The following is a 26,313-nucleotide window of genomic DNA, read 5'->3' on the forward strand; positions in this document are numbered from 1 at the left end:
CGGGCCACTGCGAAAGCAGCAGAGTGCTTGGACTAGATGGACTCTGGTCTGATCCAGAAGGTTAACTCCTATGTTCTTATGTTCTCCCACATCATTTCATAAAGCAGCAAAGGTAGGGGACTCCAGGGCCCTGCCCTCAAGGAGTGTACAATCTAAATTTCAAATAAAGCTAGGGAGACAAGAAAAGATGTAGACAGAAGGAAGGGAAAACGGAACAATTTTTTAATGACAATATCATTATTAGCGATTGTATTTGTTGGTGGTGGTCACCTTTTATGTTTCCACTAAGAGCTGGAAATGAATTGACTGTACTCGTCATTTACATAATTCTGCCTTCAAACTAAGTTAAATCATAATTATGAATAGTTCTTCAGAGAGCAAATGTAAGCAAGTCTATTCAGAATTCTACTCTCAAATCTATTCGGTGGGGTTTAGTCCCAAGAAAGAATAAGACACTGCCCTGTGCCCATTTTACAACTTGGATCCAGAGACTAAAGGCTTATGACTCTTCCAGGGTGATGTGGGAAAGGTCATGGCTGAGCAGATGCTTGGATCCAAGATCCAGAAGTACAGGCCCTGTGCTCTATCAATAGGTCCATCACTGAAGTGCAGACATGATACATTCATAGCCTATGTGCTGGACTCTTACAGCACAATCCAGATCACCATGGTGGGTAGAGGCAGCGCGGCAAATATGCATACCACACCGCTTCCAACGGCTTTCTCAGGGAGGGAGAAAAAGCAATAAAACCCCTTAACCAATCTCTGGAGAGCCCCTCCATGGAGCCCATGGTGGTCTTTCTCCTCCACCATCCAGGGTGGGGAACCACAGGGCCACTAGTTAACATCATTCCTGGTTGAAAGCCGCCAAATAGCATCCAATTCTCGGAAATTCACCCCTCCCTCTGTAACACAATAACACTCCATTGTGCTTTACTGTTCTGCAGCCACTAGCGCAGCTCTGAAGCATCCTGGACTTGAGGGTTCACACACTGTGGAGCTAGGGGGCAGCCAGCTGCCAATGCATTTGCTCCCTGTCCCAGCGAGGCTGCCACATGGGAGTGGGGAAACACACCAGTCCAGCTGCCCATCTCATCCCAGCAACTCTGGCTTGTGGCTCTGCAACGTTGAGAAAAGCAGCATTTCCTCTTCAGAGTCTAATTCGGCTGTGACGGTTTCCCCTTTCCGCATCTTCCTAGTCTGAATCGGAAACACGGCTGGATGATGGAACTTCCCAAGGTTGGCTTTCAAAGAATGGCGATGCTGTAATAAGCAGAAAGGCAGGACAACAAACCATGAGAACCAAAGGCAAAGCAGACATTTCAACCTTGAGAGTTTAGCCATTCAGTGCATTGTTGAAGGATTTCAGGGTCGAAATCAAGTGGCTATCATGGGTCTTCCAGGCTGTGTGGTCATGGCCAGGTGGTTTTAGCTGCTAACATTTCGCCTGCATCTGTGGTTGGCCTCTTCAGAGGCTTGTCATGTTAGAGAAACACATCTTTCCATGAGATGCCTTGGAAGATGCCAGCCACAGATGAAGGCAAAACATTAGGAGCTAAAACCACCAGACCACAGCCCCGTAGCCTGGAAGACCTGCAACAGCCACTTGACTGTTCAGTTCTCTCCACAGTCTTCCCTACATATACCCTAAAAGTATGCTTGTCTTGAGCCATGGGCCTGCCCTTGGTTAGAACAGTCTGTCCTTTATTCCCCAGCCCGTGTCACACCACTGCACACTTGGCTTGCATTTCTGTTTCTCCTAGGCTGTAGCCAGCTGTTGACCCCCAATCTGGCCATATTTTCCCATGCTGTTGTGAAAAGGAAAAGAGATCACTCACTAACCTCTCAGTAGACTGTTTTGAAGTTTGGCAACATTTCAAACATTTGACCAGCCCGGCCAGCAAACTGCACTGAAAAGAATACCGCAGGGCAATCCAATGTAGAGCTACTCCTGGGTAAGCTCATGGACTACTGAAGTAATTCTGCATAAGACTGCATTGGCAATCTGCCGGAGAAAAATCAGTGCTGCTAAAGACGAATGAGATTTTATTCCTGCACAAATGTTTGTGAACTAGAGCCAAGATGGAAGAATACACCTGACAAAGACGGCTCCAGTTTATGAAAGCTGATGCTGGAATAAAATCTATTTAAGATGCCACTGGATTCCTGTCTTATTATCTGAGCTTTCTGCAACTGACCCCCCTCCCCTTCAATTTTTTCTTTCTTCCATAATGTATCTTGTGTTTTTTCCCCCCCAATTTAGACTATAATCCCAAGGGCAGGGCACACTTATTTTTTAAAACAACATGAAGCAAGTTTAGTTGCAGTATTAATATGAATCATGCAACAAATGCAATTATATACAAGGAGTAAGTCAACTTAGAAGTAAATCCCGTTTTATTCAATAGGTCTGACATCCATGGAAATATTCTTAGTACTGAGGTGAGTGGCACACTAGTCAGGGAGTTGTGATCAGCCTTGTTAAGCCAGAATCCTTTAGCAACTCCAGGTTTGATCCTGCTTAATGGGTAGAATGTAAACCCCTGCAGACCACTTTCCTGTGATCCCCCCCCCAATCCTAGAAGCGGCAACCTGCTTTATTCAATAGGTCTGACATCCATGGAAATATTCTTAGTACTGAGGTGAGTGGCACACTAGTCAGGGAGTTGTGATCAGCCTTGTTAAGCCAGAATCCTTTAGCAACTCCAGGTTTGATCCTGCTTAATGGGTAGAATGTAGCCCGGGCTGCCTTATAGCTCTGCAGTTTTCAAGAACATGCACATGATATGGTCCTCTGTTTGTCCCGCTTCTGTTTCTCCCTGCAGACCACTTTCCTTTCCTGTGATCCTCCCAACTATTTAGGACAGAATCCCAGCCTATCCCAGGCCTAGGATGTTCAGGGAACTATGATTTTATCAAGCCTCTGTCAGCATGGCCAATTGGCCATGCTGGCAGGGGCTGATGGGAATTGTAGTTCCTGAACATCTGGAGAGCCGCAGGTTCCCTACCCCTGTGGTATGATCTTTTGGGAAGGATCAAAGTCAAAACTCCTTTGGATGCCGCATGAATGCAAATGTGTGGATTTGTGCTGGTTCTACACATTATTTCCCTTGCACATGCATTCCCCAAAGGGCTTTTTCTCAGCTTTAAAAATCCCAGATATTTTAATATCGCTATAGCACTACAGCATCAGAATAATCTAATGCTATCAACATTCCCTGCAAGCCATGCATAGCCACCAAATTGGTGATGCATTGGAGATCCAGAATGGTATAGTGGTTAAGAGCAGGTGGATTCTAATCTGGAGAACTGGGTTTGATTCCCCACTCCTCCACCTGAGTGGCAGAGGGTTATCTGGTGAACCAGATGTGTTTCCGCACTCCTACATTCCTGCTGGGTGATCTTGAGCTAGTCACAGTTCACTCAGAACTGTCTCAGCCCCACCAACCTCACAAGGTGTCTGTTGTGGGGAGAGGAAGGAAAGGGAGCTTGTAAGCCACCTTGAGTCTCCTTACAGGAGAGAAAGGTGGGATATAAATCCAAGCTCTTCATAAGGGGCTGCCCAGAAGGAGGAGCTCTTGCAGACAGCTTGGTTCCAGAGAACTTCCACACAGAACCAGGGAAAGATTAGAGGGTACCTGGATAGCTATGATCTGTTTGTTCCCAATTTTGAAGCTTTTTAATAAGGTAAGACTCTAGCTTTCATCACTGAAGAATTGTAAGGGAAACTGCGATCTAACAATCCCTGGTTTCTTTCTTTTAAAGGCTTCTAGTGGTGTGAGATGAGGGAGGAAATCACTGTCTAAAAAAACAGTAACAAACAGCGTACTTACTTGGTGAGCTTCTTGCTCTTGCAAAAGCCATCTTCCCTTTCTTGCTCAGCTTTGGGACTGGACCCTGAACAGGTGCTGGTCGTATCCCAGCATTCCACTGGGCACTCTGGGCAAGGAGCTTAGCTGTTGTTTTAGTAACAGGATAGCCATTTGACTGATGAGTAGCCCAGCTTGGGCGAACTGGAAACTTGGGGTGCGAGTCAAAGTCTGTCGAGAGGGACATCTAGGAAATAAGGCAGATAACCGTGATTTCAGAGTAAAGCAACACAAAATGATTACTTCTGAAAGAACATAAATGGTGATTGTGTTCTGACGTGCAGGGCACTTATCACAAATCAGGAACTGCAGTCTTGTTCCATTATCCTAGTTTCTCAACCAAGCAAAACCAAACACGCCACATCACACCATACCACTTCGATGTCTAAATTCCAAGTGAAAACATGCAAAATGGCTAAGGCTGCAATCCTACTTACTTGAGGTTAAGTCTATTGAACTGATTCTGTTGTCAAGTATATAATTTTTTTTAAAAAAAATCTCTGTGGAATCCCTGTTAGGAAAAGGAAAGCACCGAAATGGTCCAGACCTACATCCTTGCCGAATTTGACTTTCAACTGTCACACTGAATATTGTTCACATCTTTCAAATAAATGTTGGTGGACTCTGGGGGAGGGAGGGGGAAGACTCTAATTTGGTGAACCAGGTTTGTTTCCCCATTCCTCCACATGAAGCTAGCTGGGTGACTCTGGGCCAGTTATAGTTCTCTCTCTCTCTCAGCCATACCTGTCTCACAAGGTGTCTATTGTGGGGAGGGGAAGGGAATGCGATTGTAAACTACTTTGAGACTCCTTAAAGGTTGAGAAAAGCAGGGTATAAAAAACAACTCCTCTTTCCACTGCAGATGCTGGGGAGTGAATTTAGGACGTTCTGTATGCGAAGCCGATACTGTATTACTGAGCCCTAGCCCCTCCCGCTTCCGCCATTTCCATCTGGCTGCCCTTAAGCTTGGAATTGGCACCTGCAATCCCCCTGTGATGCTACTTCCTTCACTTCCCTCCTAAAAACCCTTTTTTTCCTGCAAAGCCTTTGGCACAACCCATTAAATCTTCCTCTCCAGGGGTGGCAGAAATGGAAAAGAAAACAGGAACGCTCACTGGGACTTCTTTGCACAGATGGTTAGCTAGCACAAGCCACCGTCTCAGATTTTAGATTAGAAATTCTTCACACCAGGGACCCCTAGATTTTGTGAAGGGCCACATATGCTAATGAAGCTACATAAACAAACAGACACAACTTCTATAAGCATTTGAGAGCAACTTTTAGTGAAACTCTCTTCTGGAAAGCTCACCTGGCCTCTGTTAGGGCACAAACCTTTAAAAAAAATTGGGGTGATAATAAAAAAAATGTATACAAAGGGAGGCTGTCTAGTGGACCCAGCCATTAAACTACTTGTCAGCAAAGTAATTCCATCCAGAGACGTAGCAAGGGGGAAAAAAGCCAGGTGCACTGGTGCGTCCTCCGTCCCGTCCCATCCCACCCCCACCCAACAATGCCCTCGTCACACCCCCACGGGGTGCGTCCCCCCCCTTGCAGCATCAGTTTGTGAGGAGGATTCTTGACCTCCCCAGGGGGGTCACCTGCAGCTCTACTGAGGGTAGACATGGGGCAGCCCTGCATAAGAGCTCATGTTAATATGATCATTCTAAGTACTGGCTGGGAAATGAAGTGAACAAACAAGACTGTCTTGGTCAGCAGAGCTGGTCACTCCCAAAGACTTCAATGAGATCTAGGACTGAGGAAATTACCACAATCAAAGTGAGATACTCTATCCCAGATGATTTGCTCCGTGGGAAAGAGAAGGACCACAGCTATCTGTGACTGGATCTTCCAAAACAATGCTGTGATAGACTGGAACTTAACTAAACAATCTAAAGTAGCCCCCCAGTTTAAAATTTGTTAAAAGGGATCACACTAGAACCTTGTATTTAGTGAACTTAACAACTCCAGTAGTAAGGATGGCTTTCACCTATTTGAGATTTCATGCTGTTTTTAGCAACGTGAACTGGTCATTTCTTTCGCATCCCTGCCTCTCAACACCTGTGTATCTGCAGAGCGTGGTTGAAGATTTATCACACTATGTGCCTTGTTTGCCCCCTTTACAGTGGTACAAGGAGGAAATACATCAATAGGTTGTTGTCCAATAGGCCCAATTTGTTCAATTATGTGTATTTCCTTCGTCTGATACTGATCACCATGTTTCTGAAAGAGTAGCTCTATTTGCAGTGGCAGCTAGAAAGATCAGAGACTGAATAACACAGTAAGGGTCTAATTTTACCTTATCTCTCTTTTTATGTCTATGTAACCACTGAGTTGTAGTTTTAATGTGCTGTGTAATGACTGTGAAGGCCAATGGCCAATGCAATAAACTGGATCTTGACAAAGAACACTAGCACGAGGATGAAAGCGTAATCTCTACGCTGCTTCTAAGCAGCAGTTTCCCCACAGTCTCCTGGTCATACAAGTTGGAGCAGAACATGTCATAGAGTGAGCCAGCTGGGTTTGCTGGCAATGGATATGATAAACCACACTTTTCTTCCTGAAATGCTTAATTTCTATATGGCGGGAATGGGAAGTTTTTGCCTTGACCTGGATGACCCAGGTTAGCCTGATCTCGTCAGAGAAAATAAGCAGGGTCAGTCCTGGCTAGTTCTTGAATGGAAGACCACCAAGACACCCTGGGTCGCTATGTAGAGGACAGGCCATGGCAAACCACCTCTGCTGTCTCTTGCCTTGAAAACTCTACCGGGTTGCCAAAAGTCAGCTGAAACTTGGTGGCACTTTACACATGGGACACTTTCAGTTCCCATCTGCAGCCGAGATATGTCGACCCCCTCAGTGAGAACTAGGCCTCGGGCCTTTAAATCTGTTTGCTTAATCTGGAGGAAAAACTAATAGCAGTAAAACATTTCCTCGGAAATCCACTTGGAAGCAATAAAGGCAGATAACGGCACAACTGTCAATAGTCAACTGTCAGCCTGAAAAGCCAAGAACCACTTTCCGTTTTCCTAACAGGCAACGGCCCGCCGGCTGGGAAACCCAGACAATGAGAGAAAGGCAGGGCTTAATCCTTACATTTAAAAAGAAGCAGCATAATGACTGGCAGGGATTAGCCTACAGAGAAGTAGGTGGACATGCAAGAGCTTAAAACATCAGGAAGAGGTGCTGATGGTGTGGAACACACAAACAAATGGCAGGATGTGGCAGGCACGGTGCAGGTCTCCTCCCCACCCTCTAGGACTGTCAGAAGCGAATGTGTCTCGTATACCTGAGTTCTACCCGTCTGCATTCTTGGCAACTCAGCACTAGGCTGCTGGAGGACAAGGAAGCAAAACAGGTTAAATTGCAAAGCTCTGTTGAGATCCGCCCTACAGGGAGAGAAGTACATTGCTGAAAGGCACATGTTTCTGTAGCCAGACATGCAACAGGAACAGGCGAATAATCCTATGGCATTCAAACATAGCTTCCTACAAAGAAATCTATTCCAGAGATCCCCAAAGTGATGCATGTGAATACCATAATCCCTGTCAGCTGACCCTTCTTCCCCTTGCACTCCTCCAGCTCATTAGAGCAGGAGAGACTTCAGAATGTCCAAGGAGGAATCATCCCGGCATCTGAGAGGTAGCTGTTTTATGGTTGGCTGCATCCCCCTTCATGGAAACACAAGACATTCCCGTGCAAAAAAGGGCTAACATCAAGTTGATTTGCAATTGTGCTGTAATCTTATTCAATTAAAAACCTAAAAGAGTGTCATGTCAACCCTTGATTCTTTATTCCATTGAAGCAGTCAGTAGTCCTTTGATCTTTAGTGTATTCAAAACCTCCAGCAAGATGAATATAAACACTTCAAAACGATGCCACGGTATCACCCGTTTTAGTTAAGCTATCGGTTCAACCCTACTTCGACCACCTTCATCACCATACAGTTTTCATGCAGGACATGTGAGCTTTTTCGGTGATCTTACAATATAAAGAGTGATCTGCTATTGGTCTCGGACACTTCAGAGCAGTCAATAAGACAAGTTTGCTCTTCTGCTGCTAGAATCAAGAGGACTACATGGCAACCTTTTCAGTTTTTAATTGAATAAGACTGTAGCACAATTGCAAGCCCGCTTGGTACTGGCCTTTTTTTGGCACAGGAATTCCTTGCACTATGTTCCCCCTTCATGGCAGCCATTTTGGGACAGCACTCACTCCTTGCACTCACTCAAATTCTCAGCACCATTTTCTACCCTGTATGAAGGGCTGCACAATGAAACTAGCACAATCCCAAATGTGTTACACCACAGCCTTGGAACCCTGGAAGCAGCACACTGACACTAGACATAATCTCAGGTCAGGTTATGGCACCAAGCTGCACACAGAGGAACTGTGAGCCTCGCTGACCAGGCTGCATGAAGTCTTGTGGTAATCTTTCAGAGCGTGTGTCTGATATTTTATGGCTGCTCTAAAATATTGCTGTCCTCTTTTTTTTCTTCATGGCTTATGCTTTAAGAGGGAAAAGTGGCTGAGGTAGGAAGACAGGTCCTTGATACTAGCAGCAGGCTCTAGAAAACTAGTTTTGGTAGCAGGAAATAGAACATCTCGCTTGGAAATTCTGGGAGATCAGGATAGAGGAAAGTATGTTACCGTCCCTCTGATTCTGCTGTACCCCATCCCTATTACTTACATATTAGGCCATGATGCTCTCTCCTACTCTAATCTCCTTCATCTGTTCACTATGTCTCACAGGCCCTCTGGGCAGGGCTGACTGGCATCAGTACAGCATCTGGAATATAGTTTGTAAGCTAAGCAAGAGGAGATCGAACATTGATGAGAGACCGCTGAAGCCCAAGGAATCTAACCATCACTGGTGGCTATCCTAGATTAATACTGTTCCATCTCTGTGAGAATCAGACATTCAGCCTGAACCCAACATGCTCAAGAGAGCATCCATGCCTACAATACAGACTTTTTGAATCTCAGTCACTTGCATTCAAATGCTGCAACTGGCAAAGATGCTCCCTTCTTGGCCAACTTTTAGAGTGCCTGAGGGCGGCACATACCACTGAGTGTGCCGATAAGCTGAGAAGGTAAACCAGCAGCAATACTTGCCAATGACTTTGCTTTCCGAAGTCTGTATGTTCCACTGCTTGGTTTCCTTTTTTTCTGAAAAGTTTGCAGGCTGAGGTCTTGGGTTAGCCCTCCTTCTTTTTTTCTACTGCAAGAGTCGAAAAAAGTGTAACATTTCAGATAGATGCACACAGCTTGAGTAGTGATTCTTCTGTGGATTGACACTCACTCCTTTGGCCATACATGTACAAACTTAAAATCTGAATGGAGCCCATCAGTAACTGGTCCATTCAGTTCCAATAAGATCTTGCCTGAACAGAGTGCTGATTGGCAGACCCTGTTGTCAGCTGCTTTCCTTCTGCCTTCCCATTGGGCTAGGTTGTGCACTGTGCTGATTGTCACAAAAGCCAACCAATTGCAAAAACTACTCCCATGCCTCACCCAAAACAATGTTTTAAGTTTCTTTAAAAATGGCTTGTAAAAAGCACTAAAAAAATCCAATAGGACAATACACCAGTTCCATTAAAAAAATTTTTAAAGCCAAAAGCCTACCCCTAGCATGAGGGGGGAAAGGAAATGAATCATAAAAACATAAGAAAGAGCCTGCTAGATCAGACCAGAGTCCACCAAGTCCAGCACTCTGCTACTCGCAGTGGCCCACCAGGTGCCTTTGGGAGCTCACATGCAGGATGTGAAAGCAATGGCCTTCTGCTGCTGCTGCTCCTGAGCACATGGTCTGCTAAGGCCTTTGCAATCTCAGATCAAGGAGGATCAAGGAGGATAGCCATAGATTGACTTCTCCTGCATAAATCTGTCCAAGCCCCTTTTAAAGATATCCAGGTTAGTGGCCATCATCCCCTTCTGTGGCAGCATATTCCAAACACCAATCACGCGTTGCGTGAGGAAATGTTTCCTTTTATTAGTCCTAATTCTTCCCCCCAGCATTTTCAATGTATGCCCCCTGGTTCTAGAATCCATGCTGGAGTCAGAGCCAGATTCAGATTCCTACTCTGCTATGAAACGTGCTGGGTTACTTGGGACAGTGTCTCTTTCTTGGCGTAATCTACCCAACAGGTTTGTTGCCAGAATTAAAGAGAGGCAGAAAGAACAAGAACAAATAGAGGAGGGGACTCTACAAACAGAATCCTAACCTAGATTCTATCAGAAATTATGAGGGCAGGGACTAGTACAGATTTGTTTTTCCCCTTCCGCAAGCATGGGAATGGCTAAGAACCAAACTCGACTACTACAGCACTGCTGTCTTGGGGATGAATGAGACCCTGCTGCCCCTTACCACATTTCATTAATAATTTAGTCCGACAAAAAGAAAGAAGTATGATGTCATGATATGCCTTACGCTTGTCTCGCTTGCTCAATAGGATCATAGTTGTCCAAGTAATTGAATCTGATGATGTCCATCGGATGCTTATCTGAAGAACGCCATGGGGGGAGCCCTCTTTTCTCCTTCTCCAATTTTTTTCCTAATTGCAGGATTGAGGACAAGGACTGTTTCGCCTCCGGGGTCTCTTTGGCTACTGGCTGAACATCAGCCACCACGAAGTTGTCTTTTGGGACAATCTAAGAAAAAAAGATTGGTAGGAATGATGAAGGCCAAGCCGCTGGAGAACCTATCTAGTCCTTTAGCTGTGACAAAGCGTTTCCTTGCTGGCTACTACAGTGAGTTCATCCATGGTTGGAATACTGTGGGACAATGAAGCAACCCTCCAGAAAGTAACCAAGTTAATTGTTCTTTGTTGTGGTCTTAGACAACCTACAGGGCACACTACAAAAGCAAGGAGACTAGCTACTTGGTACCACGAGTTTTGAGTTCATACAAACATGAGCTCTGCTGGATCAGAGAAAAGGTCTGCTTAGTCCAGCATGTTCCTAACTGTGGCCAGAAAGATGCCTCTCAGAAGCTTATAAGCAGGATATGAAGGCAACAGTTTTCTGCTGCATCTTGTACTCCAGCAACTGACATTCAAATTCAGACTGTCTCTGAACAAAGAGCTCCAGTTAGCCATCATGGCCAACAACAATCAGTAGAGCTATCATCTACTATGCTCTCTAATCCCCTTTTATAGTTCTTGAAGATAGTGGCCGTCCCCACATCTTGCTGCAGTGAGTTCTACATGCTAATGCTCTGTTGTGTTGTTGGGTATCTTCAAGGTCCAATGTTATAAGAAATTTCTTTTTTCCCGTGCCATGCGCACCTTTATCATGTTTTATCCTTTCCCTCCTTAGTTGTCTTTTAATTTTAACTAAAAAGACTCAAACGCTTTAGTGTTATTTCATGGAAACTTGCATCATTTTTGGTATCCCAACTGTCAGAGCCCAGGCAGAGATGGATCATTACTTGTGCTAGATGTAACACATTCCCCTCTGCCATTCTTAAGGGTCAACTGTTGAATATTCCACTTCAAGATAGAACATGTGCATATTGTCAGGATACTGTTGAGACCCTCGAGCATATAATGTTTTCTTGCCCGAGGTATGCGTTACCTAGACACTCCCTACCTGTCCCAGCTCTAGGGAATAAAAAAAGTTGTTCGGAGCATACAAAGACTATTCACCTGCTGAATAATAGCGACAGTGGGATAACTGGAAAAACCGCTGAATTTTTATTAGAAGTGCTCAAGTCAAAGACATAATGGAAGCTTGATCACCTCTTCTTTACCAATCTTATATGCTTTGTCCAGTTTTATGTCCTGTTTTAACACCCGCTCTGTCCTGAACTTTGTTTTATTTTTACTGATATGCCTAATAAAGGTCAGTTAAAGTTGAGTTAAAGTCGAGCATCATTTTTGGCTGCTCTTTTCTGCACCTTTTTGAGCAACCAGAAGTCTACAAAGGATTGCAAATGTGCCCAACATTGTAATGGAATAAAGTATTAATCAAATGGGCCATGCAGTTCACCCATGGGATTTATATATTTGACATGCAAGGCTTGGCTGCATTTGGCTTACAGAAGCTAAGCTTCCTTTCTTTAGCCCTGAAGCAATAGGCCACCCATAATGAAGAGATGTATTGTTTATTGCTAGAATTAGCTATGAAAGGGTGATCTTTTGCCAGCCTAGGTCTCACTACAAAAACCAATGCAACACAATTGACTAAATGTCCCAGGAAAAAAAGCAGACACTGTAAAAACAGTGTCTATTATACTGTGATCAGAATAGCATCACATCACACCTTAAGAGAGCACAAATCAGAAGATTTAGTAAAGCTATCTGTTGGTCTATATATAATAGCTTCTGTATAAGCTGGTCACACCCTATAACTTCTGAATCTCTCAGATTTGGAATTCAGTTAACTCGCCCCCCCCCCCCCCTTTTGGCAAAGCTCTGGGTTAGTAGCTTTGAAACTTAACTTGGCTGTTTATTGGCTGGAAAATACACGGTTTCACTTTGAACCTGGAACAAACAAAAACATCAGTCTCAACATCTTTCTTAGAGATTGAGAGCTGAGCCTTACAAGGATTGAATATTTGGGGAGTACATTCAATTATCAATCAGCAATGTGATTTCATGGTTTATGCATTGCTTGAATTCAGTCAGAGATGTTTTAAATATCTATGTGACCGCTTAAGGTAATGCCTCTCACAACTGGGACCAAGTGGCCACCCTACCACCACAGACCTCTCTAAAGATATTACAATATGGCTCTGCAGAACGAGTTCCCACGCTTACCTGTCCTCTTTATAGTTTGACACTTTCATGGGACGGTTCAGTATCATGTTTGCATGGAACTTTTTGCTGGGTGCTTTGAGGGCAAATGCAAACACACGCAACTGTCCTTTGGTCTATTATCTCTTATCAAAGTAAAAACAGTGTGAAATATATTGATCGTTTTACAATTTTATAAAGCACTGTCTGACATATTTATGCTAGCTCTCTCAGCACCCGGAACTGGTTTTTCATGACTGCCATATTTTTGTTGTTAATTTCTTTCTACTTCTTTTTTGTTATTATTTGAAAAGTTTTTGTAAAAAAAAGGTCAGTATTTTCTGCTTGGACTGATGGTGGTTCTTGGGCCCCAGACTGGGGTCTTTCAAACTACCTCCTACTTAGGTCTTTTAAGTAGTGTTCTTGGAAACTGAACCTGGGACCTCTGCATGCCAAGCAGATGTTCTACTCCTAAACCACAGGTATCAAACTCGTGGCCCTCTAGATGTTATGAACTACAGTTGATGGGAACTGTAGTCCATAACATCTGGAGGGCCACGAGTTTGACACCTATGCTAAACCATAGCCCCACCCTAAAACCTTTAGGGAAAGCACAGGTTGCAACCTCCAAAGACTGGACTGTTCAGAATGCTAGTGGGAGATTATGCAAGTTTGAATGTTCTCCACACAGAAACATCCTGCATACAGAAAATTAGAACATCAGATGGTAAAGCTAGGCAAGAAGCTTTAGGTTTATCTTCCACAATTTTCTTTCAAAGATTACGTGAATACCATAGGCCTAGTAACGAGGAACTCTTTTGCCATTTCAATGTAATGTCTCTTCCAGATTCCTTGTTCAAACGGGGTTGGAGAGAAGTTGATATACCACCCAAAACGCAGACATTTTGGCATCCACAGTTGATCCAACTCCGTCAAGTATTTCCAGTGCCAGCTCACCTGTGAGTACCAAATGCACCATTAATACTCGAGGACACTATTGTAGCAATCTCCTCAAGCACATAATCCAGACTGAAAATCTGCCTCCAAATGCATACATTCAAGTCTTTGGCCTCATGCTTGCCTTTATTCAGAGATAAAACAATAGCTAAAATGGAAAGTCTCACATATTCAATTACTAGCAGTGGTTGTGATTCCTGTGATTATGATAAGTCCAAGCAGGGATTCTGTATTTGCAGTTAGAGCAGCTGTATGTCAACTATGTGTCACTGGGCACATGCACACTTCTGGCTCACCCTCTATGCAAACATAATCTTTTGGAGGATATTTGTGTGGCAGAAATACAGTAATGTCATCACGTGTGTGAATTGATCTTCTGCATTGGGTTGGTGTCACGGAGCTGAAATATGCCCAGTGGCTTACTTAGTACATCCTCTTCCTGCTCCACACCACCTTCCATAGATGTGGAACTCTGTAACTCAGTCTTTCCTAAAAGGAAGTTGTCCAATGGAAGAGTTGTCCAACTGAAAGAGTAGTCTGCCAATGGATAGTCTAGGGGACTTCTTTCATTGGATAAGTTCTTCTCCAGAAAGATCACTGAAGTCATTGCTTTTTGCCTTGATGGACAAATCCTGACCAGCCCAAACTCCCTTATCTGAAGACATCACATCCCCTTTAAACTGCTTTTGTCTAGGGCTAGGCTAAATATATCTAGTTGCTTGGCCTCTCTGTGCTGACTCCTTCCCCTCACCAACTTCATACCTGCTGAGTTTTACCTGGGCACATCGACAGAGGCTCCGCGGGTCCAAGAAAGAAAAGATGTACAGGGACAACACCTTGGGGAGCTTTGACGTGAAATCCAGTGCTTCAGCTGGAACACGATCATGCAGTTGCTTGACCCAGAACTTCAGCTGTGGCAGAGAGCAGCGCTCTAACAGATCCATCAGCACTCTTCGCCTCTGGAGATCAGTCCATTTATCAAACTGGGGTGGCAGGAAGAGGGTAGAAGATGAGTCGCATGTGGCAGAAGGACAGTGCTAAGCAAATGACTTTTCCTTGCATCTAATTTTGGCAAACATCAAAGCACAGACTACACAGGACCCTCTAATTGTTTGATTTCCTGCTTACTAAGAACATAGGAATAGGGAGATCAAGTCAAGAATCCATCTAGCCCACCATTCTTCTCCAGCCCAAGCCAGCAAGAAGCCCCTAAGAAGTCCACAAGCAAGGCATAAGAGTAATTGGCCCTCCCCCGGTTGTTGCTGGCATCTAGTATTCAGAGGTATGCTGCCTCTGGTCATGGAAATTCCACTTAGCTATCATAGTTAATTCCTTTTCTAGAGCGGCGTGGCCAGAAAAAACATTCATCTAGTCCAGATTCTCTTTCCAAGCCAGATCTCATAGCTGGAGAAGGCTGTAATAGCAACTATGCACCTGCTCAAATTGACCGGATTTTGAATCTGAGAACTAAAGTCAAAATGAAATAACTGGAGTGCCAATGGCTATTTCAACTGATGGGTTTTAAAACTGACTTATGTATTTCAATGGATAGAATATTTTTGTATTGTTAGCCATCCCGAGCCCAAACTTAGTTGGGGAGGGACAGGATAGAAATCTAATTAAATAAATAAATAATCAGAACACGCGCCCATCGTATAGGACATTTCTCAACAGTCTGCTCATCTGTCAATAAATATGGAAACCCACAAAGATCTGAGGCTCAAGTAAGTCAGAAAATATTACCCATTTCCCCAACAGGGCTCTTCTTTCTTCAAACACCTGTAAAGAACACACACAATAAGGAAGAAAACAGGACATTAAAAAAATGACTCAACAGTTACAAGCTAGACTGGAGCAGCGATTGCCATGTAGACAATTTCCTGCCTTCAGAATGTTCAGTTCTTCAACATAAGGTCTTAACTGATCGGTCTTAAGATTACTTCATACAAATACCTTCGGTGAGTACGGAGAGCTCAAAATAAGATTGCTTTTCTCCTCAGTATTCACCAGCTTGCAAAAGGATCCCATGTGATAAAATGTGCAAAACGAGGTCTGATGCACCTACTCAGATTTTGATTGCCAAGAACAGCCAGTCAGGAAAACTACAAGCAAGCAACAACCCTTCCCTGTCGCTGGCTCCTAGAATCTGGCGCACTCACTGCCTCCAAACTTAGAGGCTTAATTCAATGATCACGGATAATGGCAGCTGATAGACTTCTCTTTCATGATGTTGTCAACTTCTCCTTTTAAAAACATTTACGGCAGCAGCTATTACCACATCTAGTAACAGTGAACTCTATATATGTATTGTGTGTTGCGGCAGTCTTCTGGGTCATTTCTGAACTTCTTTCTCTGGGTGGTTCAGTGTTACGAGAGAAAAGTTCCTCTCTACTCACCAAATCTCAACAATATCTGCACAAAAGCATGGAAAGGATCTTGGTTCAAAGCTAGGGAACACCCTAATAAAGAATGTAAACTTGAAAAGCAGTGGGGCATTATGTTTGCTGAAGAAGCAGAACATTACAACTAATGTAATTTTACACAGTGTACACAGTGTGTAACAGACTTCTCTCTGTGATACACCTCTGAAGATGCCAGCCACAGATGCAGGCGAAATGTTAGGAACAAGATCTACCAGACCACGGCCACACAGCCTGGGAAACCCACCACAACCAGTTGAATCTGGCTGTGAAAGCCTTCGACAATACAATGTAATTTTAGATTGAATCATTGTCTTTCACTTCGTTGTCTCTAACAGATCTGTGCAGAACCATTTCCTTTTCCTAGAAGAGTGCGACCAGCCGCTGCTGACTCAAAGCAGGCTATGCTTAAGCCTCTTGCCTTTGGGGGGGAGAGTGGAGAACTAAATCTAAATGCGTTAATGGGCTCTCTCCCCCGTGTGTTCTCAAGACACTTGTCTGAATGAGTCATCAACCGTGCCAACCTGCTGCCTCTGTCGTGGTGGCATTTCACAATCTTCTTTGTTACAAGAAATGAGAAATGGCCCAAGGATCACGTTTTGGTTCAGATATTTTAAGTGGGAAAGCAAGGGGATTGTTTGCACTGCTCCAAGTCAGGTTTAGAGCCTTTGATCAGTGAAATATACAATGTTTGCTTTCCAAATTCTTATGAATCCACCTGGAGCCTCTCTTGTCATTGCACTGTTCATTAGGAAACAAAGCACATGTAAGTTAATCCCTTTGGAAATAACCAGGTTTCAGTACAGCCAGCCCCAAGGTTTCTTTTCAGTACTGCAGGTCTAGACTTTTATCCCTTTGGGGGAAACCGGGGTTAGGGTTTGCGAAAGGTTATTTCGAACAGTGGTCTTCAATCAGTGGGTTGGTGCCCTTGGGTGGGTCAGAAAGCTCAGCCTTCTGGATTGTGAGCTCCCACACAGACTGCATATAATTTTTTGCTGCTTATTAGAAGGACTTCTGGGCATGCTTAAGGGACCAAGGGCCCCACATAACCTTCCCCTCCAAGCACCCACAGAAAGGTGCAGCAGGACAGCAAGCTGAAACCACTCAGTTGCTGCAATTTTATAGGCTCTGCTAAGGAAAGGAGGTCTCATTTCATAATTTTCTCTGAACATTAAGGGCATTCGTAGCATAAGAAAAGGAAAGCAGGGCTACACCAAGCAATGGGTCAGCAAACCAAAAAAGGGGGAAAGATGCAAGGTGACTTGTGACCTGGATGAGCCGTTATTAGCAAAATGAGAAGGGCCCAGACTTGGAAATAAAGCTGTCATTGGTCACTCTGCGTCTTTTTTTCCTTTTTGGGTTTGCATTCACATGACTATCACAAGACTATCCCATGAGCTGGAGATAGAAAACAATTTTCACAGATTTAAATTTTTTTTAAAAAACTATTTCTAATTTTGGGTTCTAACATTCTGAAATATTATCTCCTGAATAACTGCAAAAGGAAAGAATCTCACGGGATTCACAACAGCTATGAACAATACTTTGCAATTTCAATTCTAATTTCTCAGGCAGGAACCTACCGGTCCAATTTATTGTTTTTTAATTTTCTTTTTCTAATTTGAAAGAAACATATAAATATCGCAACATACAAATAACTATGACTTTAACAGCCATATATAAAACTTGTTACGTACATTTCTAAATTCACTTCTATTCCAAGTGTATTGCATTACTTTCACAGTACATCTTAATTTTCTTTTGATATACTTTTGACAAACAGAAGAATTTCTTATAATACATTTCTCCCTCACACCTTTTTTAGTTTTGCTTTAATTCTCATTTAAGTTTCCAGTGAATTTAAATCAACATTTTAGTCTACACTTTTGGTTCAAGTTTGAAGTCCTCCTCCAGCCCAAGGAGGCTTCCTCCAACTTGAGTAGCTCTTCAGTTGGAGGAAGAGCCACTTAAGTTGGAGGAAGGTTACTTAGAGGATGGTTTGATTCCCCACCACTATCACTGTGCCCAACTATTCACTCTTTGTGAAAACATTTACACCAATTCATTTAGATTGCCATCATACTCAAACATTCTCACTGTACTTCAGTGGCATCACCACATAGTCAGATCTCACTGAGTAGGGGACACTGTGATGTCATTCCTTTCAGTAATTAATCTTTGACTGGGTGGGATCTTCTTACTAATTCATTCAGGAAAAAGGAAGAGACAATTCTAGGCCAACAGTCTATTACACCGCACTGGCTAATTGCTATTTGAAAATCAAAACTGGAGCTTAGGTACAGACAATCATCGTTCAGGATTTGCTTTATCTAAACAAAGAACTCTCAGAATGTTTACAAGAATCCAGCAGCCTTTTAACCTCAGGAACCACTTTTATTGCTAGATGGGTTGTCATGTTAATCTGCAGCAACAAAATCAAACTAGGGTCCAGTGTCTCCTTGAAGACTAACATGAAGTGTCATCCTAAATCAAGTTACACCCTTTAAAGCCCACTGACTTCAATGGACTTAGAAGAGTGTAACATTGTTTAGGATGACACTGAAAATTTGTTCTAGCATAAGAATTGGTGGCTTCAGAGTTTACTTAATCTAAGCCAATGGAGGGTATACCCATCAGTTCAATGCTTTTAAATTCACTTTTATTTCAGAACTGTGCCAAAAACAACTCTGAATAGGTAGTTGCCCCGTCATCTCTGAATAGTCCTTTAAATGTATAACTTTCACAGTTTATTATTGTATACTAAATCAGGAAGCCTCAGTTGGGACAGACTTAAAGGAACTGTCCTAGTCTTTGCAGAACAGGGTCCATGATGACCTTGACTAGGGCTGGATTCTCCACAGGGACAGAACTCAAAGTAGAATTCTTTATGAATCAAAATTTGGCCTAAGGATTCTGGTTAGGGGAAGATGTTCTCAAAACAGAAGTGGGACTTCCCTGAATCTGTCAGGGGCCAATAAGTTCCAGCAAGTCTAGTTTTCTAATGTGTTATGTGAAATGACAGTACCACATAACACTGCTGTGCAGTATGCCAGAATTCTCTGTGCTTGTAGAATAAAGGAAGCAGAACCATCCTATAGCCCATTCTTTTACAACTGTATTTATACTTACCTTATCATTCATAAGCTGATGGTTCAGGGGGGTCCACGCGCTCATCTTGGTTTGCATCTTGGGACCCTCTAGGTTTTTGGGAGGTGCAAATGCCATTACTTTTCTGCAGAAAATGTACATTAGATTCAAGGATTAATACTGATATTTAACCATCATCCCAGTGAATGCCTTAACAGCATACTAGAAACTGCAATTGACTCTCGCAGGCAAGTATTTGGCTTCAGGTGCCTGAATGTAGAACTTGACTTCACTGACTTCTTCAGTGAGGCTGAAGATTGTAAGGCTGCCTGTGATGGAATTGGCACCAGAGAACTTTCCTCCTCAGGTGGTGGCACTTCAGAATATAGATGAGGCGTTGAGGCATTTTAAATAGTACTAAAGGCATAGGTGGAAAAAGAGTTGAATGCCCTCTTCTCCACTGAGCCTTCTTCATCTTCAAAGGTCACCAAATTAGCTTTTCAAAAACTGGAAGACTGCGGTCAAGACTGGTTTGGCCCCAACTGCACAATTTGAATGTCCTAGATCTGCATGTTGTGATAATCCCACAAGCATTAGCAATACTAGTATTTCTTCATAACCCTCTTTATCAATGTTAACAAAATTTATTAAAAAGAGGCAGATATAGCATGTTCTTCCTGATAGTTTTTAATAATTATGAAAACAACCAGCAGAGTCTCTCATACAAGCACAACTAACCATGTAACGGAAAGAGAACTGCTAGTTATAAATCATGTATAACCTCTCTGCCCTGTTATTACCAAGAACACACATGAAAGATATACAAGATTACAGGGAAAACAAAATAACATAACTGACATCTTAACCTGTTTCCCCAGAACAAAACACTATATTGTTCCTAAACACCACCTGAATCTACCTCCTCCCATAGACTCACATTTAGGACTGATCTAAATATTCAGGCATTGGACAGCACCAGTGTGCAGGTGACATACTGTAGTACCGCCAGCTCATTTGCATTAAATAGAAAAGCCCTCCATGCTTGTGAAAAGTTAGTGTGTCCCTTCTGGCCAACTTTCAATACTGGGGCAGCATTCAAACATGCAATGCCTCAGCTATATTCTGAAGTGCCACCATCTGAGGAGGAAAGTTCTCTGGTACCAATTCCATCACAGGCAGCCTTACAATCTTCAGCCTCACTGAAGAAGTCAGTGAACTTTTTCTAGGATGATCTTAAACAAAAACAAAGAGAAGAGTGCTTTTGGAAATGTTAATGATAACAACGACGAAGAAATGGCTACAGTCAAGAGATGAACCACCCAACATTGTATACTTCAGACACTTCAGGTATACAACTAAATTTATTAACGTAGCAATGATGTTAGCAAATATGTGAATCATCTAGGGCCGGCTCACTGATCATAAAGTTGTAAAAGACTAAGGCTAAAGCCAGATTATAATGTGTGAAATGATCCTGTGAGAAAGGAAGGCAAGGAAAAGTGGATATGATGGTTTCTGTGACATAAAATGTCTAGGGTCACGTCCTGGTTCTTGTCAAAACCCGCCACTTCTCCATCTTCATTCCTTCTAAAACCAGTCCTTCTTTCCATCCACATAGATTTTCCTAATATAGCAAATAGCCCCTCCGTCTCCTCCGAACTGTTTGATGTCTAGAAAATGATGAAGGGGCAAAGGCTGACACTCCTTCTCCACAAATTTCACAGTTGTAATCTAAAATAGGCACCATATGTCCAACAGTGGAGGAGAACATAAGAACATAAGAAAGAGCCTTGCTGGATCAGACCAGAGTCTATCTAGTCCAGCACTCTGCTACTCGCAGTGGCCCATCAGGTGTCTTTGGGAGCTCACATGCAGGATGTGAAAGCAATGGCCTTCTGCTGCTCCTGTTCCTGAGCACCTGGTCTGCTAAGGCATTTGCAATCTCAGATCAAGGAGGATCAAGATTGGTAACCATAGATCGACTTCTCCTCCATAAATCTGTCCAAGCCCCTTTTAAAGCTATCCAGGTTAGTGGCCATCACCACCTCCTGTGGCAGCATATTCCAAACCCCAATCACGTGTTGCATGAAGAAATGTTTCCTTTTATTTGTCCTAATTCTTCCTCCCAGCATTTTCAATGAATGCCCCCTGGTTCTAGTATTGTGAGAAAGAGAGAAATTTTTCTCTCTGTCAACATTTTTTACCCCATGCATAATTTTATAGACTTCAATCATATCCCCCCTCAGACGTCTCCTCTCCAAACTAAAGAGTCCCAAACGCTGCAGCCTCTCCTCATAGGGAAGGTGCTCCAATCCCTCAATCATCCTCGTTGCCCTTCTCTGCACCTTTTCTATCTCTTCAATATCCTTTTTGAAATGTGGCAGCCAGAACTGAACACAGTACTCCAAGTGTGGTCGCACCACGGCTTTATATAAGGGCATGACAATCTTTGCAGTTTTATTATCACTTCAAATATTTAAACATGGCTTTCATGTCTCTTCTCCAGAGTGTGAAAAACCCAAAAGTCCCTCAGAGCAGATATACTAAACTAGACAAAACTATAGCCTGAAGCAGCTTTACATGTTCAAGCTATACCTTAGCAAGTAAAGCATGGCACTGAGTCACAACTAATTCATGACAACCCCATGAAGTTCCACCTCAATAAGGTTTTCAAGGCAAGAGATCAAAAGAAATGGTTAGCCATTGCCTAGATCTACATAAGAGCCACAGTCTTCCTTGGTAGTCTCCCACTCTAGTACCAGACCTGCTTACAAGTTCTGACAAGATCAGGCTAGTATGTGCTATTAGGGACGCTACGTTCAAGCTACATATATTGGAACTTTGGATGAAAAGCAGAAGAAAAATACAACCATAGTTCCAATCCTAAACAGATTTATTTCCTGCTAAACTGTCAGCCCCCCTCCCCTTCCCTTGCATGCCACCCCTCCCTTTCCCACCTCTCTCCTCTAGGGTGGGTGGGCCATGTCCAGATGCTGGGGCCCCTCCCCCTCCCTTGCATGCCACCCTTCCCCTTCTTGGCCTGGCATTTCACACGTCCACCCCAACGTCATAGATGGTTCGGCCATTATCATCGCCCTAGGCTAAGGAGGCCTCCCCACTCCTTGCCTGTAAGTAGTGAAGAGAGCTTAAACGTTCATTCTTATCTGCCTTTCTCTGAGTGAGTGAGCTGTCTGTCCCAAACAATGCCTCTGTTCCCACTGTCCTTTCAAATGCTGATATTATGGGAATGCGAGGGTGGGGGGATTATGGGTTGAGCCTTTCTGTAACTTACAGGTATATACCGAGGCTGAGAGCCAAACTTTAGTTTTGGCTATCTGGGCCTTGGGCTGACATGGTTCCAACAAAGCTCTTGAACCCTTCTTGAGTCTCGTTTGATGACCGGAGTAACAGACCCTAACGTAAGTTAATGGAAGGTTTAGAAGGATTTACCACTGCTTAAATAAATAGTAAGTAAATTCGTGATGCTCTTGTACTTCCTTTAACTACTGAGCCTTTATGGATTCACTAGAATGGTCCCCCTTACTTCAGGATACTTTGCCAAATGCAATGATGACTGAGAACTGTATCCATGATTCCTTTTTCTTAAAAAAAATCTGCGAACATGATTTGCACATTGTTAAACCCAAGTGAATGCTGCTTTATTGCTTATTAATAACTATGTTACTGAACCGCTTTGAATTACTGTCATTAAACTTTGTTCCAGAGTACAGTCACCGACTTCTCACCTAGGAAGTGTTTCCCATATTTCAGTTAAACAAAGCAAAGTTAAGCAAAGACTTCAACAATACAAAGTTAAGCACTTCCAGATCCCAATTGGAAAGGACAGTGCATTCCCTTTTGCAGGACTTTACCTTTTGTCTTCTAGAGATACTCAAGGACATGTACTTCTTTGACTAAACAAAACATTAAGCAGCTTGTTGTGGTGGGTTTTCCGGGATGTGGCTGTGGTCTGGTGGATCTTGTTCCTAACGATCCACCAGACCATGGCCACACAGCCTGGAAAACCCACCACAACCAGTTGAATTCAGCCGTGAAAGCCTTCGACAATACATTAAGCAGCTTGAACATTGGTTACGACATCAGTTAAAATCCTGAGACAAAGTATAATAGAGTTACAGAACAATCCTAAACAGCATCACAGTCTTCTAAGCCCACTGAAGTCAATGGAGCTTCGAAGGATGTAATTCCGTTTACGATCACACTGTTAATCTTGGTTATCTACATGAATCCAATTACTTGGTTTGATCAGTAAATGTCATCAACTTTCTAGGACATTATGACTTCCTAGATTGATGATGTCAGCGTTGATAAGCTTGATATGTTCTTTGCCAAAGAGCTTTCTAACCATTTGTTTGACTAGATAAATTATCCCCATCATGGGAAACCTATACCACTTAGACGTGGAAGAAGGAAGAGATTATAATATGTTTTAGGGAGGTTTCTTGGACATCAAAATTGCCCAAATACTTTTCCAGAATTCCATTACTACTGATATTTTCTTGGTGCTTCAGGAAGTCAGATTATACATTGATTAGCTTTCATTCAGCGGCCAGCAAAACATACAAGTCCGACAATAGCTATAGATCCATATAAAAATAGACCATTTATATAATAGTGCATCCACACCTGTGTAATCCTAGATCCATTTGGATTCTCACCTGGTCGCTTTAGCTCTTTATTCATACAGACCATTTATATAATAATGCATCCACACCTGTGTAATCCTAGATCTGTTTGGATTCTCACCTGGTCCCTTTAGCTCTTTATTCATACAGACCATTTATATAATAATACATCCACACCTGTGTAACTCTAGATCCATTTGGATTCTCACCTGGTCGCCTTAGCTCTTTATTCATACAGACCATTTATATAATAATGCATCCACACCTGCGTAATCATAGATCCATTCGGATTCTCACCTGGTCGCCTTAGCTCTTTATTCACACAGACCATTTATATAATAGTGCATCCACACCTGTGTAATCCTAGATCCATTTGGAATCTCACTTGGTCGCTTTAGCTCTTTATTCATAAAGACCATTTATATAATAGTGCATCCACACCTGTGTGTAGCTTACTGGTCCATTAGATTCTCACCTGGCGAATTGGCTTTTAGCTCTTTATTCATGAGACCATTTATATAATAATGCATCCCACCTGTGTAATCTGAGATCTGACTTTAGGATTTACTCACCTGAGGGTCCTTTAGCTCTTTATTCATACAGACCATTTATATAATAATGCATCCACCTGTAACTCCTGAATCGGTTTGGATTCTCACCACAGTGTATAGCTCTTTATTCATACAAAGACCATTTTATATAATAATGCATCCACACCTCGTCAATCATGGATCGATTGAGTTCTCCACCTGCTCGCCTTAATAGTGCATCCACATAGCTAGCAATCCTAAGATCCGAACTTTGGAATATAAGCTTGGTCGCTTTAGCTCTTTATTCATAAAGACCATTTATATAATAGTGCATCCACACCTGTGTAACCCTAGATCCATTCGGATTCTCACCTGGTCGCCTTAGCTCTTTATTCACATCGACCATTTATATAATAATGCATCCACACCTGTGTAATCCTAGATCCGTCCAGATTCTCACCTGGTCGCTTTGGTTCTTTATCCACCGGATGCCACTGAGTCGTTCCCAGGGTAGGGGGCTCCCAGCCTCCCCCACTAGCCTCCCTCTTTCCCCAAAGGACGGCGGCCTAGGCAGCCTTCTCCTCCCTACCTCCTGCAAATCGAGTCCGCTCTCCATGGCAACCGTTGCCTAGATGCAGCTGCCAACCAGAAAAGAGAACTGGCTTTTCTCGTTCTACCTAGCAACCGGCCGGGCTGGCTGAGACGGGATTGGCTGCGGTTCCCCCCCCCCTTCCCCCTTGTTGGGGCTCCCCAAGGGGCGGGGCCGACAGCGGTGGAAGAAGGCGCGGCGGCGGTTGTGGCGGTTGAGGCAGTTCATTCGCTCTGCAACCTGAGGAGAAACATCCAGGGCCGGAGCGTTGCGCTCGCAGGTAACAGGGAGGGAAGGAGGGCCGGTGCAGCTGGCGTAATTTCCCACATCTTTGGTCAGCAATGGGGGAAGGGGGGGTGTCTCCAGTCACTTACGCAGCATCCCACGGAGGGCTGAGGCGGTGGCTTCCCTCCCCGCTTTCATTGAGGAGAAAAAGGAGGGGGGAGGTCTCCTCATGGGGCCTAAGAGCGGGGAGGGAGTCCTTCTTGCGCTCCCCTATAATAAAAAGGAGAAGGAAGGCTGTAGTCCCCCCCCCCCCCCTTAAGTGACAGGCGTTAAGTGGGGAATGCTGGTTTCCCCACCCCCTTTTGTAATCTCTGCCGTCGTAAAGGGAATAAATACCATTCCCACCCCTTCCCAGTCACTGGAGCCTGCATATCGAAAAAGCGGGGTAAATAAAATCGGAGAATATTAAAATGATATCTAAGTGATGGGGGGAGGGGGGTCGTTCCACATCTCTGAGAGAAAGATTTCCAAGGTTGCTCTTTCTTTCTCCCCTCCCAGGGTTGGAGGGGAAAGTGCCAGCGGTCGTAGGAGTTATGCTTCCTTTCTTTTTCTCACCCTCCCCGCCTTATACTTGTCATCGAGGGCTTTTCTTTCGGCCTCAGGTTTGTGTTTGAGTAGGAGAGAGGGAGGGGAGGTTGGAAGTGCTGCAAGTCCCTTTTGTTGGGAAAGAAATTAGGATGAATGAATCCTGGTTGGGAGGGGGCGGGGTTTTCATTATCCCATGCACACTTAGCAGATTGAAAAAAAAAAACCCCGGAGATACTCTTGTTTATTTCTCATTTATATATTGCTGATTTTCAAATATTCCAGGGTATATAGGGGGAAACTGTCACCTTTGTGCACGGTTTGTGAGAATTCTCCTTGCTAGATGGTGTTGGGAGTACAATGTTGTCCTTTGATTTGATCCAGCAAGGCAGTTCTTCTGTCTGTTCTCTTCCTCCCCCATGCCCTCAAATGTGTCCATTGGATGCAAGAGTTTTCCTGAGTTATCCATTCTCTTCCTTTCTCTCAGGAAGGAAGAATTCTTGTGAAGGAGGAGAAGGAAAATGTTCCTCTGGGTCATTTTATGGAAACTAGGATCATAGCAAGGATAAATAAATGCTCAAACATAACAAGTTTGTTATCTTGCTGGTGTTTTGAAAGAGTGGTTAGAAATCGTGTCTTACTAATCCCGCAGTTGCAACTGAGGGAAACTGGA

The 26,313-nt window shown here is 43.5% G+C and overlaps 2 protein-coding genes across 9 annotated transcripts in view; one reads left to right on the forward strand and one right to left on the reverse strand.

Annotated features, from left to right (window-relative positions):
• Nucleotides 1-941: 941 nt before the first annotated feature.
• FBXO16 (F-box protein 16) lies at nucleotides 942-25,233 on the reverse strand. Of its 5 annotated transcripts, none has more exons than XM_048516817.1 (10): nucleotides 25,205-25,233; nucleotides 19,108-19,210; nucleotides 15,302-15,337; nucleotides 14,335-14,541; nucleotides 13,394-13,558; nucleotides 10,297-10,517; nucleotides 8,982-9,087; nucleotides 7,156-7,200; nucleotides 3,834-4,056; nucleotides 942-1,263 (listed from the first exon to the last, which is right to left on the reverse strand). In XM_048516817.1, exons 2-10 carry the CDS (start codon nucleotides 19,201-19,203, stop codon nucleotides 1,196-1,198), a joined length of 1,167 nt encoding a protein of 388 aa, XP_048372774.1. In that variant the 5' UTR covers nucleotides 19,204-19,210; nucleotides 25,205-25,233; the 3' UTR covers nucleotides 942-1,195. The 5 variants fall into 5 exon arrangements, with proteins under 5 accessions (XP_048372774.1, XP_048372769.1, XP_048372762.1 ...); XM_048516812.1 differs by lacking the exon at nucleotides 25,205-25,233 and adding an exon at nucleotides 24,831-24,854; XM_048516805.1 differs by lacking the exon at nucleotides 25,205-25,233 and adding an exon at nucleotides 24,702-24,850.
• The window catches only part of FZD3 (frizzled class receptor 3), a 39,854-nt gene continuing 38,542 nt past the window's right edge, over nucleotides 25,002-26,313 (forward strand). For all 4 annotated transcript variants that reach the window (XM_048516773.1, XM_048516780.1, XM_048516788.1 and 1 more), the window contains exon 1: nucleotides 25,002-25,110. The gene's annotated coding sequence lies outside the window, so the exon portion shown is untranslated. The remainder of the gene's footprint in view (nucleotides 25,111-26,313) is intronic.

Source organism: Sphaerodactylus townsendi, linkage group LG01, assembly GCF_021028975.2.
Source record: "Sphaerodactylus townsendi isolate TG3544 linkage group LG01, MPM_Stown_v2.3, whole genome shotgun sequence".
Classification (NCBI taxonomy): domain Eukaryota; kingdom Metazoa; phylum Chordata; class Lepidosauria; order Squamata; family Sphaerodactylidae; genus Sphaerodactylus; species Sphaerodactylus townsendi.